General features: G+C 41.0%; 1 protein-coding gene across 1 annotated transcript; it reads left to right on the plus strand.

Moving 5' to 3' along the window:
* Window positions 1-4,073: 4,073 nt before the first annotated feature.
* Window positions 4,074-18,473, plus strand: LOC119916896. The gene is made up of 16 exons (XM_038736856.1): window positions 4,074-5,022; window positions 6,197-6,247; window positions 8,126-8,226; window positions 8,455-8,581; window positions 8,709-8,758; window positions 9,943-10,048; window positions 10,565-10,723; window positions 10,827-10,944; window positions 11,022-11,083; window positions 11,267-11,392; window positions 11,487-11,581; window positions 11,682-11,843; window positions 11,986-12,182; window positions 12,622-12,751; window positions 15,652-15,845; window positions 17,467-18,473. The coding sequence occupies exons 1-16, from the start codon at window positions 4,197-4,199 to the stop codon at window positions 17,705-17,707; spliced, it is 2,745 nt and encodes a 914-aa protein (XP_038592784.1). The 5' UTR covers window positions 4,074-4,196; the 3' UTR covers window positions 17,708-18,473.
* Window positions 18,474-19,167: the final 694 nt, after the last annotated feature.

Below are 19,167 nucleotides of genomic sequence, written 5' to 3' on the forward strand. Positions count from 1 at the left end.
TCTCTTTTATCTTTTTTCTTTAATCTCTCTCTCTGTGTTTATCTCTCATTCTCACACTCTTGCTGCCTTATGCCTGATGATAAAACCAGAGGGTAGACTTAATGACGCAAACATTTCTGAGTGTGCAGGAGTGTGGGTCCCTTTTCTCCGTCAGCCCCACTCTCACTCTATAAAAGAGATAAACCTATAAACTTAAAGGAGGGAGATGGAAGAATGAGAGATGGAGAGAAAAAGAGAGCAAAAGATTCAAAGTGAGAGGAGGGCAGTTGTGGGTGGGTGTGGTGGGAGAGTTCCTCTCATCAAATTAAACTTCCATCACAGTCAAAGACTTTTGCTCAGATTCCAGCAAGCCAATCAGCCAATCTAAGACAAATGATTTTGTTGAGCTTTCCTGCTTTCCTGCCACACTGGGCGTGGGAACAGCACAGATTCTCATTAAAACAGAGCCTGTAAATTGTTTCCCTCCAGCTTTAAAGTCCTAAACAATAAAAAAAAAAAAGTTGTGTTTATGTCATAGATTGTATAATCCAAAAATGGGCAAAGAGGTGGAGGATGGGTGGAGCTCAGGCGGGCTGCAGCGAACCAACCACCTGTGACTCAAAGTGGCAATGCTCTTAATTATGCATAACTTTAAGCCTTAATATAATTTAAACAAGTGAGTTATGTAAACAATTCACCCTGGCACAGACAGGGGGTCTATGGGTATAGAGTTGCTTTTGGAGTCAGCCTCAAGTGGCCGTTCGATGAATTGCAGCCCCGGTGGTTGCTGCTTGGTTTATATGTTCTGTGTAGTTGTCTTTGAGACTGTTGGTTTCGGCTGGTTTTTACTGTGCATGTAGAAGTGTAAAGACAAAATACAAAAGGATGCCATCTTTCTTTCTAATAGATAAATAAAACTGTTCAAGGGTCATTTATACCATGGGGGGGTCATGTTGCATTGCACTTTTCTCGAGGCAGTGGTTTGATCAAAGCCGTTTGTAGGACCTCTTTCCTCTCTTTTCCCCCATGCGCCACCCTCCCAGCCTCAAACATCCCATACTCCAACCCCCAAACCACGTCTGCCTTGCTGCTGCTAATCATTGGTGGTCTCCTGACTGCCAACAGTAATTGATTAGGGAGCATAGGACTAGCGGGTGGGGGGATGGAGGGGAAAGTTCAACTCAAAAGTACTCAAGGTCACTGCCCTCTCCTACCCCCCCTCCAAACTCCTTTTCTCATGCTATTAGGTATCAGCCACAGGGGAAACTGCAAATATTTGGCACCAACTGGTACGACTTCCACGAGTTTTGGTGGTGGTAAGCACAAACAGGAAGATCTTTGTAAGCAAAATGGATGCATCTGTTTAAGTGTGGGGTGAAAAGGCTCAATTCGCGATGTGTTGATTTATCTTTTGAATCGGGAACTCAACGTCCTTGGTCTAATATGCTTATTTTTGTAGACCCCCCTCGCTGCTCTGAGAATCCCGCCTTGTTGTTTGCCCTCTGCGGTTGCTCAGCATCCTTGAAAATATAAAGACGGTTGTGAATGTAATTCTGAAGTAATAACTCCCTCCATTCCTCCTGGTTTCACTGGAAGAGGTGACATTCCTTGCCTCTGGAAAGTGACTCATGCTGCTGTCTTGTTTAGTAAATGCAATTACAGGCTAGTTGAAGCATTACCCTCTACTGTGAATCAGAGCAGAGAAAAAGCCTGTATTTCTTTCTTTTTTTCTGAATGTGTGTGCCTGTGTGTGTTCTCTGTATCGCCAAACAGGGTCATGTTCACTATGGACCCAGAGTCTTGCTGCCTATGGAAACACGACTGTCACAGGAAATGTTCAACATGTTTCACTGTTCTGCAACTGAGCTAGAGGTGAGGGTGTTTTAGAGAGGAGCCCTCCCAGAGCTGAGGGCTGGTGTTGATGTTGGCTGCATGGCCGTCTGGGGCTGTCCAGAATCTACCACTCTTCGCTAGTGAGACCAGTGAAAACACATTCAGAGCATGCTCAGATACTCATGGACCTATGTTATATGTCTGGACAGCAACGCAGTCTGGTGATGTAACTTCATGAATGCACGGAGAAAGTCAAAACAAAAAGGCCATGTTAAAGACAAATAATTACAATAGTTTAAAATTCACATCGTCACTCAGAGAGAGCGGAGACTGGTGGGTTCCCATGTCTGTCTCAGTCATCTCTCCCACAAATGGCCCCAGGCTATGGCAGCTGTGAAGCATTCATCTTTGTCTGCTCCGTCACTTACACTGTCTCTCAGTATTTATCATAAGGAACTCATTTTTCATAAATGTGCCAGTAAGGTCGCAGATTTTCAGCTAATTTCAAACATGTCCCATATAAAGGAGATGGAACATTAATCCTAAATATATCTTTTCGTTCCCCCCACCGCTTATGTATATTCAAACAACATGTAAAAAGGATTATGACCAAACTTGATATTATTGCAAATACCAGATCAAGATATCATGAAAGCTTGCCTCACTAGGCTGCGAATGAAAAGCACTTGTGTGGTTTAACTTTATCCAGACTTGTGAATACCAGAGGAGGTCTTTCTAAGAAGTGGTGGGTTCTGTTTTATGTCCAGTCAGTGTTGTGCATCTGCTCTCTACTGCCCCCCTTTGTTGGCCATGCAGTATTGACCAGAATTATGTCAGACCACTACTTTCAAATTCCCCTTTAAGCAGTACTGCACAATGTTTTAACAATGCACACTTGTTCTCACCACCACAGAATCATACAATTTACATAAATCTCTTGCAGCTGATTTTACTTGAGGGACTGTTTTTTTCTTTTCTAATGCATGTTCTCCTCACCTCTCCAAATGTAGCTCTCAGCTTACATCTTTGTCATGTTCAAATCTGAGGTAAACTGAACCCAAATAGTTCTGAGGCCATGTTATTCACTTCAGGTAACCTTTTCTCCCAGTGGAAACAATCATGTGGGTCTCTGAGTGACATGGGCATAAAAGGATGGTTTACCCAAAGAGTTTTCAGCCCTGCACGAAGTCAGCTGGCCTCCCACTGCAACAAAGTTCCTCTGGAACTTTATTACCTGAAAAGCTCAGGGCATACTTTTGCTCATATCCACTGCCAGTGTGCAGGAATTATACTACTGCACACCAACAAATTGTTCAGCCTAATTTGAAAATAGTTACTGTGTCTGAGGTCAGCTTTTATTTGGGAAAAAATAGTCAGTGTTGTTAAAACCCCAATTAAGCAACCTTTGTGGTTGAGTTTCCCATATGAATGTAAGCAATCTAATGTATTGGAATTTACTTTGAAACCCCAGGAAGTTAATCTAGATTACATACACTGTAGGCAGGAGCAACGTTTCTCAAAGGGGAAATCCAAACGCTGATTGGGTTAGAAATTAAAGAAACTGAGTAAAGCTTTGGCAGAGTAAAAGTAACAAACAGAAGCAGCTTCCTTTCCAAAGAGATACTTGCAAGGTGAGAGGCAGATAATAGTGGAGGAGTAATTATTGCCATCACTCTACTGTCACTTTATGGGCGTGAGAAGAAAACATGGATATCATCGTTGCATACAGGCCCTCAATGTGGGTGGTGTGGCAAAAGGTTTTAAGCTGAAGCTGGATGACTTATCATGTAGCAGAGAACAGGACTGGGCCTGCGGAATGAACCCAATGTCATCTGATGCCATACGGGTTGTGTGAGCCAAGCATCCGCCAGCCCATATTCTCATCTGTTTCCATGCTGCAAGTTCCAGACAGATGACCCAGAGAGAGACAAATTGATTATATAATCATACAAATGCATAACTGATTTTCTGATGTATGTTTTTTTTTTTTGTTTTTTGGTATTATCTTCATTAAATATAGTTTATGCCAAGATATCATTTTGGTAAGGTCTTATTAGAGCCCTTTGAAACCAGAGCTGTATCTACAATGATGTTGCTTAACATATCAAAGCCTGCTGATTAAGCTCTGCATTCATTTCAAGTGTTCACCTAACCTCGAGAGCATGAACCGACCCCCCCCCTTCTCCTAAGCAACACATGTTGCAGATGAGTGTTTGTGCTGTGTGCAGATGGTGTGGCTTCTATCGCAGGGCAGTATTATCTCAAAGTATCTCAGAGGTGTGGACGGTTGTTTATCTTCTCTCAGTCTGCAGAGGTTTATCTGATCGAACTGAAGAACAGTGTGTTTAGCAGTATAGCCAGTGTATAGTCAGGCAGCCACTGTTATGGCAAGTACAAATGCAGAGAAACAGTGGAATCATAGGCACCCATGGAGAAAGAGCAGAGAACGTCTCTCACGCAGGCTGTTCTGCTGCTCATGTTTGCGAGGTGAGGAGAAGGATCCTCTGCGGGAGCATGAAAAGAAGATTAATGGGGACCCTCAGCATCCACACTTGGATCAACAGGGATCAGGTGAGGAGGAGGCTATCCAGATTACAGTGGAGGATCTGGGGATAGTTAACAGCAGCTTCAGTCTGTCTGAGGAGGACCCCCTGACCCCAAGGAAGAGCCTGGTGCGCCCGAGGGCTCTGAAGAAGAAACGACTGACACCTCTGTCTTCATTCCCTATACAGCCACGCTCCACCTCTACCAGTGGAGAAGATGATGAAGAAGAAGAGGAAGACCCGTTGCTGTTTGAGAGTGGTACCAATAGCACAGCAGCTTCTGGAAGCCTCCTAACACCACCTGTCATTAATCTGATCCCACCCACTCCCTCAGACATTGTTGAGGATGATCATTTCTTTGACGTTAATTCAGAGGAAAGTGGGGCACATACATTTGGCAGTGAAGGAAGCTTTGCTGGTGGTGACCAGGAGAGTTATGAGGAAAAGATGGAGAGTGTGGAAGCAGAGGAGTCAACAGAAGAACTCACAGTGACTGAGAATGAATTCAGTGCAGATAGTGCCGCTGAGAGTGAGGGGGGCCTAAGTGATCAGTTTGGAGAAGAAAGAGAGGCTGTGCCAACCAGAGACGAGAATAAAGAGAAAACAAAGCCCAGGTTCTTACGTAGCGCTTACCAGGTGGCTCCTCTCCCTGTGTACCATCGGAAAAGTGAGTCTGAAAGTGATCTCCAGCATTGTTTCATTGAGACAGAAGAGAAGAACATTGCTGTCAAGTTTGTTTCTGCATTCAAAAGTGAGGTAACTTGGAGATGTTTGGTCAAGCTTAGCCAAAATACTGGAAGCAGCTAGCTTAGCTTTGTCACATATACCTTCTAACAACTCCTAAGTTGTCTTATTTACTGGTTGTGTGCTTAACTTGTGTGAAAATGAGACATTGTGACTAAAAAGCAAATAGCAGCAGCTGTGCCCAGAGCATACAGCCGCCCAAAGTAGTTTAAATTACACATTTAAACTATCCCAACTAATCGAAAAGCAGGTGATTATTAGGGTCTAGCTTATTAGCTAACTAAATAAAATGTACTATGGAGACAAACTTTTCACCAAAGACATTTTGCAGGTATTACTGCATTCACATGCTCCTTGGATGGTCCCATTTCCTGACTTGTGAAGTCGTTCTTCTGACTTTGGTGTGTGCTTTTAAGTCGGAAACAACATGGACGCTACAAAGATGTGTTGGATTAGCATTATCAGAGCATATAAACAACATGTAGATATCTAGGTCACTCTACATGGACAGCAACTAACCGTTACAACCATACCATATTATACCATATTACAAATGACATGTGAGCAAAATATTTAAATGCAATATGAGATTTTGCACCAATAATCAAAAGTTTTTTACCATCAGTCACATTGTCCGCCATTTTTTTTCGTGTATGATGACTCGACAACTCGTGTCCCATAATTTTCTTAGACTCTCCGGGGTGGTTGTTGACTTCAGAGGGCTTTCACATGACTTCAGAGGGCTTTCACATGAATTTTACCAGTCAGGAAATAATTTTTCTGACTACTCCGACACCACGTGAATGCACCACGAATAATGAAATTAATGATGTCTGAATTTCATTTAACTGCTGTATTATACATGCTGTCATGGCTTACTGGGACACTTAAATACAAGTGAGCCAAAGTTAATGTTATTAGTGACACCTGTGTTTTTACTACGACATGTCAAAATGTCTTCACTAACAAACACACATAAAGATAAAGTTGACACTGTTCTTCTCATCTAATTTTAGGTAGTTTTTTTTGTTTGTTCTCTTTTATTTCAATGGAAATTGTTGACTCAATGGTTGTCTTGGTTTCTCTCTCTGTCATAGGGAGCTTTAACACCGGAATACATCTATTGTCATATACTGAGCACAACTTGGGTGAGTTTTCTTGAGGTAAATTTGCAAAGTATCTGTATTTAAACCTTTCTGTTTCCATTTAAGTAAACCTTAGGTGAGAGGTAAATGGCACCAGATGATGGTTCACTCCATCCAGCTGTTGAGCTCATGTGTTGCCTCTCTGTTTTGATCTCAGTTCCCCATTCAGAAGAAATTGCAGTCATTATGTGACATGGCTACAGTACTTCGAACGCCTCCTTTGGGAGTTGCAGAAGTTCCCCTTTGTTGGAATCCCTTTTTAGCCATTGTTTGTGTATTCCCAGTGCGTGGCTGCGCAGGCGGTTCCCAGGTTTTGGGTTTCTGTGACTCAGCATGCTCTCCTCCCTCAGTCCTCTCTCAAAGAGCTTAATTTCTTTTCAGACCAGAGGAGGACAATAATACTGGAAACTATAAGCATCGCCTTTGCCTATCCATTACATAAATGTGCTGAAAAGTTCTGACTCTAAAGCTTTGCTTTGTCATTAAGCCTGTGAGGGTCAGTGTGTGAATGGTCGTCAGACTTTGCCATGTACCAAACCTACATTGCTCAGTGTGTCTGTATGTGTGCGTGCAAGGATGCAATCTGTTTGTCTGCGCTAACCAGTCAAGGGTGAGAGAACTCACTCATGCTTTGACTTGTCCTGACTGAGCCAGCTCTGGGAATGATGTCCATCGCTCCGTTTCTGGTGATTTCACCCTTTAAGGCAACATCAGCCTGTGTCCCTAAGCCTGCCCAAAATTTTCTGTCCTTCTTTGTTATGACTGGGCTTTTCCTGGAAGACACAGGCTGTGTGAAGTCTGAACATGGCTGTGGTAGAGTGGGTGTACTGCTACCCTCCATTAGTATTCTCAGACAGCTCTCCATCTTGTGCCCCTTCTCCCATGCATGGTGAAATGAAGTCAGAGAGAGCAACCATAAGTGATTTTCTCAGGATTTCAAAGACACACTGTTGTGTCTGAGGTCAGCTAAAGGAGAGTGCTCCGACACATTTTTATTTTCAGCCAAGACTCATCGCTTTTCTTACTTGGCTGTTCTATTCAAGACAGTGGTGCTTTGAATTTGCTTAGCTGAAGGCCAGACTTTATGATACTCTACAGAGTGACTCACAGGCCAGCCAGGTGATGAAGAGAGTGCCAGCTCACTGCCCCTGCCTCCTTGTACTCCACTGTCTCTCCAAGACCCAGACAAGATTCCACTGCTGACACACATAAAGCAATTACACTGTCTTATCTGATCCTGACTCCACCTAAACTCCCAACCATCTCAAATCGGCCTTTCAGAAACAGGCCCCTGAAATGAAAAACATGTGTTTAAGAAATTAGGCTGAATTTTTTTGTTGGGTAAACAATTTGAAAAGACTACTGTTTTTTGAACTTGATGCTTCAATCTGTGAAGGTTTAAAACTTAAAGTAGTTACAACTAAGAACTGTAAACATTCCTACATCTATCACATCACAGTGTTGCCTGAGAAAGCCGGGGCTTAACAAGGATGCCATATTCTCAGCCTCATTCGTCTTGCTTGTTATGATAGCAGGAAAAAAATATATCTGCTCGCTGACCAAGTGACATTTGGAAAATGTAAGAATATTCCTGTGGGAAAGAACTTGGGTTGTCAGAGAAGTATGTCGTCAACCAGACGAACATTAGTGTGTCTGACAGGTTGCTGAGCAACCCCATCTAGCTGCGTCCAGTATCAGCATCAGCTAATGCACTGCAAATAGACCTGGTGACCTGTACGCCTTGGCCTAAAACCATACGATAAGAGTGGCTTAAAATGGTGAAAACAAAGACTTCATTAGATACAGTGACGATCTCAGAAAGAACTAACAAGGATCAGTTCTTATTCATTTTATTGACTTACTGTTTTTGTTACTATGCAGATGGCCTGAGCAACAGAGATGTGAGCTCCTCCAACATGCTGAAAACTGATCTTTGTCGGCTTCCTCAAGCCGCCAACATGGACACATTTACTCACCAATTGGTATGAAGACCATGCAATGAACTTTCCCCCCACAAAAGCTTTTCTCATGATCTCTCCATTCTCTATATCACGTTCTATCTATGGTCAACAAGGCCCACACATCCATCTCCTAATGTATTTAAAGGTATCTACAGAGAGTCAATAGACATTCCAGGAAGATATGTGCTTCATCTTATTTAGACTATGACTGGCATTATGACTCACGATGCTGAAAATTCTTACTCGCAGAGACCGATAACTCGCTCCTGCAGTCCTGGGGGGACACTGACCAGGAGTGCCACTTTCCACACTTTAACCAAGACCACAGATCACCAGGAGGAGGAAGGGTTGGCACGACGACGACGCATAACTGTTGGTGAGTGTGGTATTATATTATTATGGACAGACAAGATTGTGCTACATTATATTACCATTCCGACTGATATAGGCCTATAATGGAAGAATAACCTTACAAGTCTTTGTTTTTTATGCCTTTCATGCAGCATCATATATGCCTCAGTCTAAGGATCAGAATGGAAACTTCCCTGAGAAGGTACTGTAAATCATCAAAGCAGTGCCTTCAGGGTGGCATCAGCACACAGCCCAGAGCTGCTGCAATTACAGAATGTGCTCTGTTTATATTTCCCAGCTCCCTTGATCTGTCAAAGCAATGACTCTACAAATGGTCTCAGGATTTTAGTCTTTGTGTCCAGGATTTGCTAAGCAAGATTGCTTGTATCCTTAGCGATCCGTGTGTTAGCTGAAACACAAAACAGAAAGTAATTTTTTTAAGGCAAAAATTGCTCATGTCCTGTACTTTTTACCTCCATGCATTATCAAGTGTTTTATTTTCTTTGGTACCCCATCAATTACACATGAGCAATTTATGCAACATGTATCTTATGCAGCCACACTCATGCTGGAGCCCAACACTGAGACCCCAAATTTGACAAAATGGCTGAAACTATGGATTATTTGGTAAATTATGGTATGTTTTTTTTTTTTCAAATGTCTCTTATACATGTCTTATAGCATGATAGTGAAATCCCTAAGACAAGGCAAACCTCTTAACTCGTTTTATCTAATCACACACCAGGAAGACCATAAACATCTGTGACTAAGTCAACGATTACATAGAAACTGTGTTTAGGTTTCCCAACTGAAGTAAAAAAAAATTTTTAAACAACAAATGTGTTTATTTGCCTTAATATGCTGAAACATCGATATTCAACAGAGTCATACTTACTTGAGAATGTCAGAGTTCTTTGGAGGTTAACCATGTTGTGTCTTGATGTCGTGCCTCCTACTAAATAGGTTTTCACATACAGCAGTTTGAGTCTGAATCATCTTTGTGTGTTATGTCCTGCTATCTTTGCAATTTCCAACCTTTGCTTACTTTTTGGAAAGAAAAAGTATACATACTTAAATATAGTACTGTGTCCTCTGACATGGACACAAGGCCACGCAACTTAACTATGCACGGAAACACAGGAATTGGGGTGCAGAAAAATAGCATCAGGTGTTCTGGACTGATGAGTCAAAATTTGAAATGTTTGACTATAGCAGAAGCCAGTTTTTGTCAGTGTTTGCTGAATGGATTCAGAATGATAAAAGAACGAGTGTCTGCACGTATCAGTGAAGCATGGTGGATGTTACTTGCAAGTTTGGGGCTGCATTTCTGCAAACAGAGTTGGGGATTTGGTCAGAATTGATGCAACAGGTCTGTAATCTCCCTAGGTCGTGAACAAGCAAGTGGCCAAATCCTTCGGGGAGTTGAACACAGACGAAGTCTGCCAGTGGTTTACCAATATTGGACTGCAGAAATGTCTCCCTTTCATCAGAGGTAAAACAAATTCTTGTTCTTACTCCTCTCCTCTCGTCTCCTCTCCCAGCCCCATGGTTGCATAACTAAGGCAGACATTGTCAATTTGATTTGTCTTTACTGCAAAACAAATCAATTTTTTTATGGACGTCAGTAAGTTAAGAGGAAAGGCAGATGAGGATAATGTAAGATTAAACCCCATCATATTAAAAGTGCAAGATGTTTTTTAAAAATCTAACATAAAGCTGTAAAACTGTTTGCTAAAAGTTACAATTTAATTTTCAGATTTGTTCTACAATACTTACTCATAGAGATGTCAGTTGTGCATTGCTCCATGTTCAATTCCAACATTATCCTTTTTAAAAATGAATCTTTAAAAATAGAATAGAATTTACTTACGCAAAGACTCACCATTTGCAAAAATGTATGTTTCTCAGGACTTGTTTGTGTTTGTTGTGGATTATAGATTCTTGGCTGTGATACATCTCTCAGCTTTCGTGATGTACAGAGGTGTAAGACTAAATGTTTCTCTTTCAGAAGCCAAACTGTGTGGTGCAGATATAGCTTCAGTGAATGTGAACACACTAGACACTCTTCATATCGCCACACTGGAAGACAGGGAGCAGCTTCTATCAGCCATTTATAATGAGCTGCACCCTCCCAGCGCCACCACTCAGAGACTAGACTCTTTGCTTGGTACACTTTTATCATTGCAACATGACAAGTAAACATTTTCTAGGACAGTTTGCAAATGCATTATGTCAAGGAGATGTTTACTGATGTTTCTTTTTGTCTGCAGAGTCATTAGGCACAAATAATGTTGAGACATTCACTGCAACATTAGTGTCAATGAGCAGGTCCAAGTCCTCCCCTCATGTGAGCTGCCTGAGTATGAATCGGCGTTCCCTCAAACTCAGGTACAGCCTCTCATATATAAATCACGAAAATAAACAAAAAACAAGCTTTATTTTAATGTCTTGGCCTTTTTCCAAAGAAACAACAGCCAAAACTGCATGACACAGAGGAATTCCCAACTGATAGAGATTACAATTAATGGTAAGTAAACGTAAACGTAAAGCACATAGTGAATGTGAATATTAAATGTTAGCTTATGGTCACATACAACCACATTACGCAGTGCCCCGCCTGTGGTTGTTGCTTTGATATTAATAATGGACTGTATGTTAGAATAAATCAGTCCTCTGTATCTCTTCTGATTGTTGTCATGTTGTGTTGCAGCGTCAGAGCGGATAGTTCATCTCAGAACCCCAAAGGAAACAACAGTGGGGAAAGTCATGGATTCATGTATCAAAATGTTGGGATTGACAGAAGATAAGAACCTCTTGAAACTGAAAGAAAAGCAAGGTGCACAACATAAGATGCACAGCACATCATGTTGTCTTTATAAAAAGAAAAACAGACATATATTCATATTCTGAATGTGTGCTTTGATTTTAAGGGTCATCAGAGGAGCTCCCACCAAATCAGCAGATTGGGAGTCTACTGACATCGATGTCAGAGAAAAGACAATTAGAGCTGTACCTGTGCAAAAAGGTAACACTGATCATTTTGTCAAAATTTAAATGTAAGGGCCAGGATTCACCTGGCATATAACATTTAACAAGATACATTTCTGTATGCTTTTGCATCAAAGGAGCAGTCATCAGGTACTGCTTCACAAAATAATCCAGAAGCCAGCAGTTCTAAGGAGAACAGCAACATCAACAAAACTGTCCAGGTGAACCAGCCATCTAAAGAAGAGAGGATCAGGGAGCTAAACCAACAGGTGGACTCGCTAAAAAATGTCATTCTTCAGGTCAATACCTCTCAACTACATCTATGAAAATATGTAACAGATAACCTTTGCTCTACATTTAATGGTACCATAACTGTGATGAATTCATTATCTCAGTAGGGAATAAAATCCCCACTGGAAACTAATCTTTTGACTCCAAAAGGTCCAGGAGCTCCACCACGGCCTGGTAGCATTTTGCTCAGAGTTAAAGAACATGGATGGAGATGTGAATGTAGACAGGCTTGGCTCTGCTGAGCTGAAGCAGAGGCTGGAGTTTGTTAAAAGCCAACTGAATGATAAGAGACAGAGCCTGCAGACCCTCAGAGACAACATTAACAACTCCACTGCTCACAAGAAGAAGTAGGTGGATTGTCTCTGTTAATTATTAGCTTGTTCAACAATGCATAAAACTTTTCTTTCACATTCCGAGGAAATAAAAGAAAGTTATATTAGAGAAAGAATATCTGAATATACTGTGAACATGAGCCACTGTCAGTCTACTGTCCTGCTGTTTGTGTTACTGTACCTGCCATCCACCCAAATATACTATATGCGATGGTACTGTAAACCTAAAAAGTAATCAAGGTTAGAAACCGTTAATGAATAAATGAATACATAGCTAATAGTAGTTCATATGTTGAGACTTTTAGGGGACATGGTTTTTGATTCACCAAATAAAATGATAAAAATGGACTAGTCCTACCTGCATGTCTCCACAATGTCCAGCAGTAGTTAAATTGCCATGTATGTATGTATATGTGTGACCTTTCCTGACATGTGGTCTCTTTTTGCCATTCAGACCATTAGATGTTCGTCTCTTGGAAAAGATGAAGTTGAACTGCCAAGTGTTTAAGGAGGAAATTTCCGTGGTGCATCTCAACCGACAGGTGGCTCACCTCCAAAATGCTTTGCAAGAAAGCTATGTTAAGGTACTAACACCTTTCATGGATTATTTGCACCACTGAAGACTTTAACTGACAAATTGGAGGTCTGGAGCTCGGTCAGTGGAGTTTAATCAACAGCATGTGAAACAGAGTTACACCAATATGTGGGAAAGCTGTACGGTCTGAGTCAGAGAATGTTTTGATTGCTAAAAATAAACAAAGAGAAACTGAGATTTGTACCAAAATTAGGCTAGTTATTGAGAGAAGCATGTGTGGTATGAGACACTAAAATCAAACTTATGCTGAAGAAAGCATAGTCAAATTTGGCATTTTTTGACAATACTGCTGTTTCCCCTATGTCTTTAACCATATCAGAACAACTTGCAAAATACACTTAACATATAACTGGTCTTTTCCTCACTAATGAAAGCCACAGATCTTGATGATAAATTAATCTGCTGGTGAAGTTAATATATTTGTTCATTTAAATTGTCCAACAGTAGAATAAGCACACATTAAGGAAAGGTGGTAACAGCTTCCTTATGTGGTAGGCCATTACTTGACACTATTATGTCCATCATCTTTGATCTTCTCTTCTCTGTCTACTGAGTGACAACACAATGCTCCATTCAGTCAACTGTTTTGTTAAGCTGGGCAGTTAGTCCCGTTTGAGAGTGGGTATACAAGGCTGAGTGAAGTCCTTTGGATGAACACGCACTTTTTTCTGAGAAAATGATGTTTAGCGCTGACATCCGAGAGCCTGTGACCATACCAACAATGGAATGTGTGTGACAAAAGCCACTGGGAGAGTGCAATAGAGAAATGGGCCAGCATGTGTAAAACTATCTCCATCTATCCCCGGAGGAGCCCACTTCTTTTTTAATGTGGCTCTTTTATCCCATTGCAGAAGCCCTAACGAGGTGCCATGAAAGGACACACGCGGCTTCAGCTTTGAAAGGTGCCCCGTGTCACGTTGCTGCCCCGGGGCCACGCTTTTTTAGGTGCTGAGTTTGTGGGAAAAGCAGCAGCGCTAATGTTTATCATATGACCTAATCAGAGTTAACACACAGGTCAGAGCTGAGGAGCAGCCTGGGAACTGATGGAGCTGTTGCACTAATAAGGAGCAGACTGCCCTGTGTTCGGTCTTGTAGGCTGCCCCACATTACAGACAATAAGGAAATATTTCATCATCTGCAGACTAATCTCCAGGATCTATTGCAACTGGAGAGCATCAATAAAGCAGCCAAGAGGGAATGAGAAAGAGAAACACAGGGAGAGAGTGAAGAGAGGACGGGAAGGACAACATAGGGCGGAAATGATTTTAAATAAGCAGGTTAGCTTAACTCAACAACTTCAGACAGACTATTAAAGAGGGGAAATTTGAAGAATTACTGTTTTGCCCACTCTTTAGTCTCCCTTTTGAGGAAAATCTGCCACCTCTTTGCCATGACATGCCCCTGAGTTTAGGAAATGGATAAGGTGTCTACAGTTTTTAATATAGGAACAGTCATGATACAAGTTGTGGTTGATCAAATGTGGTCCTCCATTTTCTACCCCAAGGTTGACTGTGTTAAAGATCTCTGCTGTTGGAGCCGCCAAGGCATCCGCATTAAGAATGACAGCACTGAAATCAGAACTACTAACACCCATCATTATAAGTGAAATGCAATCCCTTCCCACTTTACGTCTATGTTGTCGCACTGTCAGAGAATAATTTCTCACACTAGGTAAAACAAAGGTGAAACAACAAAAGAATGTTGTAGCTTCCTATAGTGGAGGCAAATTATTGTGTTCATGAAATGTGCAGCTTAAATTCACTTATTGTGAAAAAGGTGCGCCATTATTCCTTGTGAGCTTGAATAGCAGTGTTTTTAATTGCCTACTAACATTGGTTGTGTCTGGTGTGTATATGGGATATGTGCCCTGTGTCTGGCCCAGGTAGGTTAGGATTTGATCAGATCATGTGGATAAACAAGAAGAATATGAAAAGAAAAGTCTTTGGGCCCTTGGCGTGTGTCCAACATTGAGACGAAAGGGGAAAATGATGGGCATTAGAGGGTGCTTCTCAAGGGGCTTCGGCTGTGTTTCCGTGAATATATCCTGTCTGGAGAAGTCTTAGCTTTGACCCCTGACCCCGGCTAGGCGGCATCTATTGCTGCAAGGCATTCACACGCCATTCAAGGGGAAGGGGGGAGTATGCCAAGAGGCTGGATAAGGGAACATTGGAATTCAATGGTCAGACTCACTCAAGTTATTTCTGATCCCTGCAAGCTACTTGTGGTGTGATCTCTTCTAAAACTAATCATTACATCTTGGCCGTCTTCTGGCTTTGACACAGACACTGTCTTATCTCTTAGGGACTTCCGTGTAGTAGTATCTGTAATATTTAAGGCTTTATTCCAAGAAATAGGTTAGTGAGTTTCATGTTTCAGAGGCACAGAAACACACCGTTGGAAGTTTTAAAGATTTTTTGAATAGGGTTGTGATAAAGATAACAATACAAGAGGCTGCACTTGGCTACTTTTTTAATCTCTTAAATGATTTGCCATTTACAGTACCTTTTCTTGGTAAGTCAATACCATGCTCATATCAGTCCGTTAGATACGGAAACGGAGGGGATTCAGCAAGTCTGACAGATATGAGCTCTTAGCAGGAAAACAAATAACTATTGTTTTAGCTTTACTCACTGCTTACTGCACATATACTGTAGGTGAGATTTCATTACTTAGGGTAGGAGTATCTGATTGAAATGGGACAAAATTATATATTAATGCTATATGCTATTATTATAGCATGAAAGGAGCCTATTAAAATATGTGTCACACAGTAGATTCTGCATTAACATTTACATCAATCCACCGTAAATTGGCAAGGCCTTAAACTCTGAACCATCTTTCTGTGCCCTTGCATTTGAAAATGTGTGAATGTGTTGTTTCTGCATTTAGGAGAAAGTTCAGAAAAAGAGTTTGGCCATTGGTAGCCTGAGCCAGCTGGTGTCGCCACAGTCTCCAGCCATGCTGCTGGTTGTACAGGAGAACCACAACAATGATGGCCATTATGACTTTACATGTCACTACAAAGAAGGCAGCGGACTAATTGTGGTCAAGGTGGACAACTCTCACCTCTGTGTGGATGACAGGTAACAATTAAACACATACAAAAGAATTTCCAAGTAATTAATCCAGGCTTAAATGTTTTCAGTGTGTAATATTTAGGAGGATCTATTGACAGAAATGCAATATAATATACATAAGTATGTTTTAAGTGGTGTATAAAGACCTTACATAATGAACCAACTGTTATGTTTTATTACCTTAGAATGAGCCATTTCTATCTACATATACCGTGGGTCCTCTTACATGGATGTCGCCATGTTGCGCCGCCATGTTTCTACAGTAGCCCAAATAGACAAATGGCTCTACACAGTGCATTTCGTCACCATGTTGAATATGTATGAAAAGAAGAAGAACAAGTAACATTAGTAGTAGTATTAGTAGTAGTAGCAGTAGTAATAATAGTATTAGTAGTTGACTGGTTAATTAGAAGTAAGAAAAGAAGAGAAATTTGGACAAATGGAGGACCACATGAATTATTTAGCATAAGAGCCAACAGAGCGTGTAGCTTCTCCTGCTCCCTTTGAAAGGGAGGATTGAACTGTGGCTGATGGTACAATCACGTGGTGTCGGAAAAATAAGAATATTTTTTTCCTCCTTAATTATTTATTACAAAAAGAGAAATAGAGTGTAAATAGGACATAAAGAAGTATGCAGAAGTTTGATTTGTGCAAAATCACGTACTGCATATACATATTTTGCAAACATGTAATTTGTAATATGGTTATAACAGTTAGTTTGCTGTCCATGTAGAGTGAACTGGATATCTGTGTGTTGTTTACATGCTCAGATAATGCTAATCCAACACATCTTTGTAGTAGTGTCCATGTTGTTTCCACATTCCAACTTAAGAGCACATTAACACACTGAAGTCGGAAGAACGACTTCAACAACTCGGGAATTGGGACCATCCCAGGAGCACGTGAATGCACTGTGAGCCGCTGGTTGCGATTTGCAACCCTCACCACTAGATGCCACTAAAACTTACACACTCAACCTTTAATGATGTTCCCAGAGGCCACCACCAGTTTGTATTCAGTATCTCACCCATTTCTTTTATCCCTCTGTTTTCCTATGCTTGGTAAGATTAGAAAGTTTAGAAAGTGAAGTCTGAATGACAGTGTATAGACAGAACCACAGAAGCTGAGAAGAGTCTTTGAGTCTCGCTGTGTGTGTTCACTTATCACAGCATCTGTGCCAATGCTCTTTACACAGCTAATGAAAAAATACAAAGGGTTGCTATTTCCCTGTCAGTTTTATCCGAGTGGCTATAAATGAAAACTAATGAAGGGAACTTTTAATGAGCTCTGTGTTGAGGTGATTTTTTTTTATATTTCATGCTCTGTGATTGTGAATTATTTGATATAATTTGTTGCTTGTTAAATAAACATTACACAGGTCCTGCCTTTACCTGGAGTGAGAATCATGCCAAATAAACATTTGATATTTTGAAGGAGTTAAGAGAGAATTTTACACTACATTTTATATGTTATCAAAGTTCAAAAAAATTTGAATTTCCTGTCACTAGCGTTATAACTTGGAATGGGATGATTTTGAACTTAATGAATGAAAATTTAACAGTTGCTGTTGATACATTGTCTCTTTGACATGTTCTATTTTCGCATGTGTGTGTTATTGGCCTTGTAGACTAGTGGAGGTGAATGGTGTACTGGTGGTCAACTCTACACTAGAAGAGCTGACTGACATCCTGCTGCAGGGACCCTGTGCTCAAATTGTTGTCCTTCGCCAGCCCCCGCCCACCAACTCCCAGCAGCAACCACTGCTCCGGCAGCACATGGTCAACCCTGATCCCATGCAAACAATCTGCCCAGAAAGGGATATGGTAACCACAGAAACCCTTCCACGACGAAAGGTGATGGCCATCTGATGAAAGCAGAGAGACAGACAACAACATATAGAGTGAGAAATAGTGGTGATGAAGATGGAGCAAAGGGTTTCTCACTTTTTTAAACTGATGTCTGTCAGACAATGACTCATAATGTGAAATGCCATGGCATGTTTTGAAAATTATTTATCTCCATATGTGAACATTCACTGTATTGCTAAAATGTTCTTCATAGATTGTTGCCATATGTCTTTTAGTGTGTTATGTTCTTGTTCTTAGTAGATAGTAATGTATAATCCATATTGTTTCAATGTATGTGCAGAACAATGCCTATGAAAAACATATTTTTGGAAAAACAAAACACAAACAAAAACTACATCCACTTTTTTCCCTATCTGGATCTATTCTTTTACATCATATTTTTTCCATGAGGGAAGATGAAAAGTAAAAAGAGCAAACACATAGGCAGCTTTGCTCCACTGGATATGTGATAAGTATTTCTTTTTTAGCATTCATCTGAGGAATTCCTGAGGGTGTAACAATGTAAGCCTGATTAGGACTCAGCATCCTTCACCTTTTTTAAAGTACAGATAAAACTGGATATAGTCAGAAAATATGTGACATAGTGTAAAGACATGTCTGAAAGTTTTGTATCCTGCCTGCAAGCTTTCTCTTTGCAGATTAGACACTAAGATGGTCTGGAACAGTGTTCAGAGCAAAAGATATCTTCAAATATGAGTCATGTATCCCCTTTGTATGTTGTAATGTAATCCACTGTTCTGTAGGAATAAACCCCTGGGCCCGGAAATGCCTCATTTCTCAGCCTTGTTCTCCCTCGTTAAGTGGCAGTGGATCATGCAAGTCTGACAGAAAGACAGCACAAACACTACCAAACCCTGACCCAGACCCCTGGGGTCCAAAGAGCCTGAGAGAAGAAGTGATGAGCTTGTCAATTGATGAGAAAGGTCACAGGTCAGTCACCAATACATTTGTGCATAAATGGTTTTGCAATCAAAGGCAAATGAGCTCCATATAATCCCGATGATGAGAGATATGGTATTGTTTAGCTGCCAAACAGACCCACAGGGAGGGAGAAGTATGATGCTGGCAAGCTGGAGATTTAAGAGACTTAGTCACAGGCATGGGAAATTGAAGTCAGCCATACCACAACATGTTAATTTACCCACTGACACAGATGAACCTTAATTACAAACCTCAGGAAGCGTAACGATACAGTGAGAAGTAATGCAAAACAATTCAACAGCAGGGTGTTGACACGTAGAGCTTCAGAGAGACACAGAGGAAGGGACTGAGAGAAATTGACGATGATGATGATCATTGTCAAAATAACCATGCAGCAGGAAGTGAGGTCAATCCGGTCTATTCTTCCACTCAGTACACAGAGACAGGGAGAGAAATTCATAGCTCAGTAAAGTAAAGCCACACAGAGACAGAAGGCAGAGGAGAGAATGTGTCATGGCTGCCTTTATGGAAATAAATTA

Source organism: Micropterus salmoides, unplaced genomic scaffold, assembly GCF_014851395.1.
Source record: "Micropterus salmoides isolate LMB-PRFRI ecotype aquatic unplaced genomic scaffold, ASM1485139v1 Ms_hic_scaffold_22, whole genome shotgun sequence".
Classification (NCBI taxonomy): domain Eukaryota; kingdom Metazoa; phylum Chordata; class Actinopteri; order Centrarchiformes; family Centrarchidae; genus Micropterus; species Micropterus salmoides.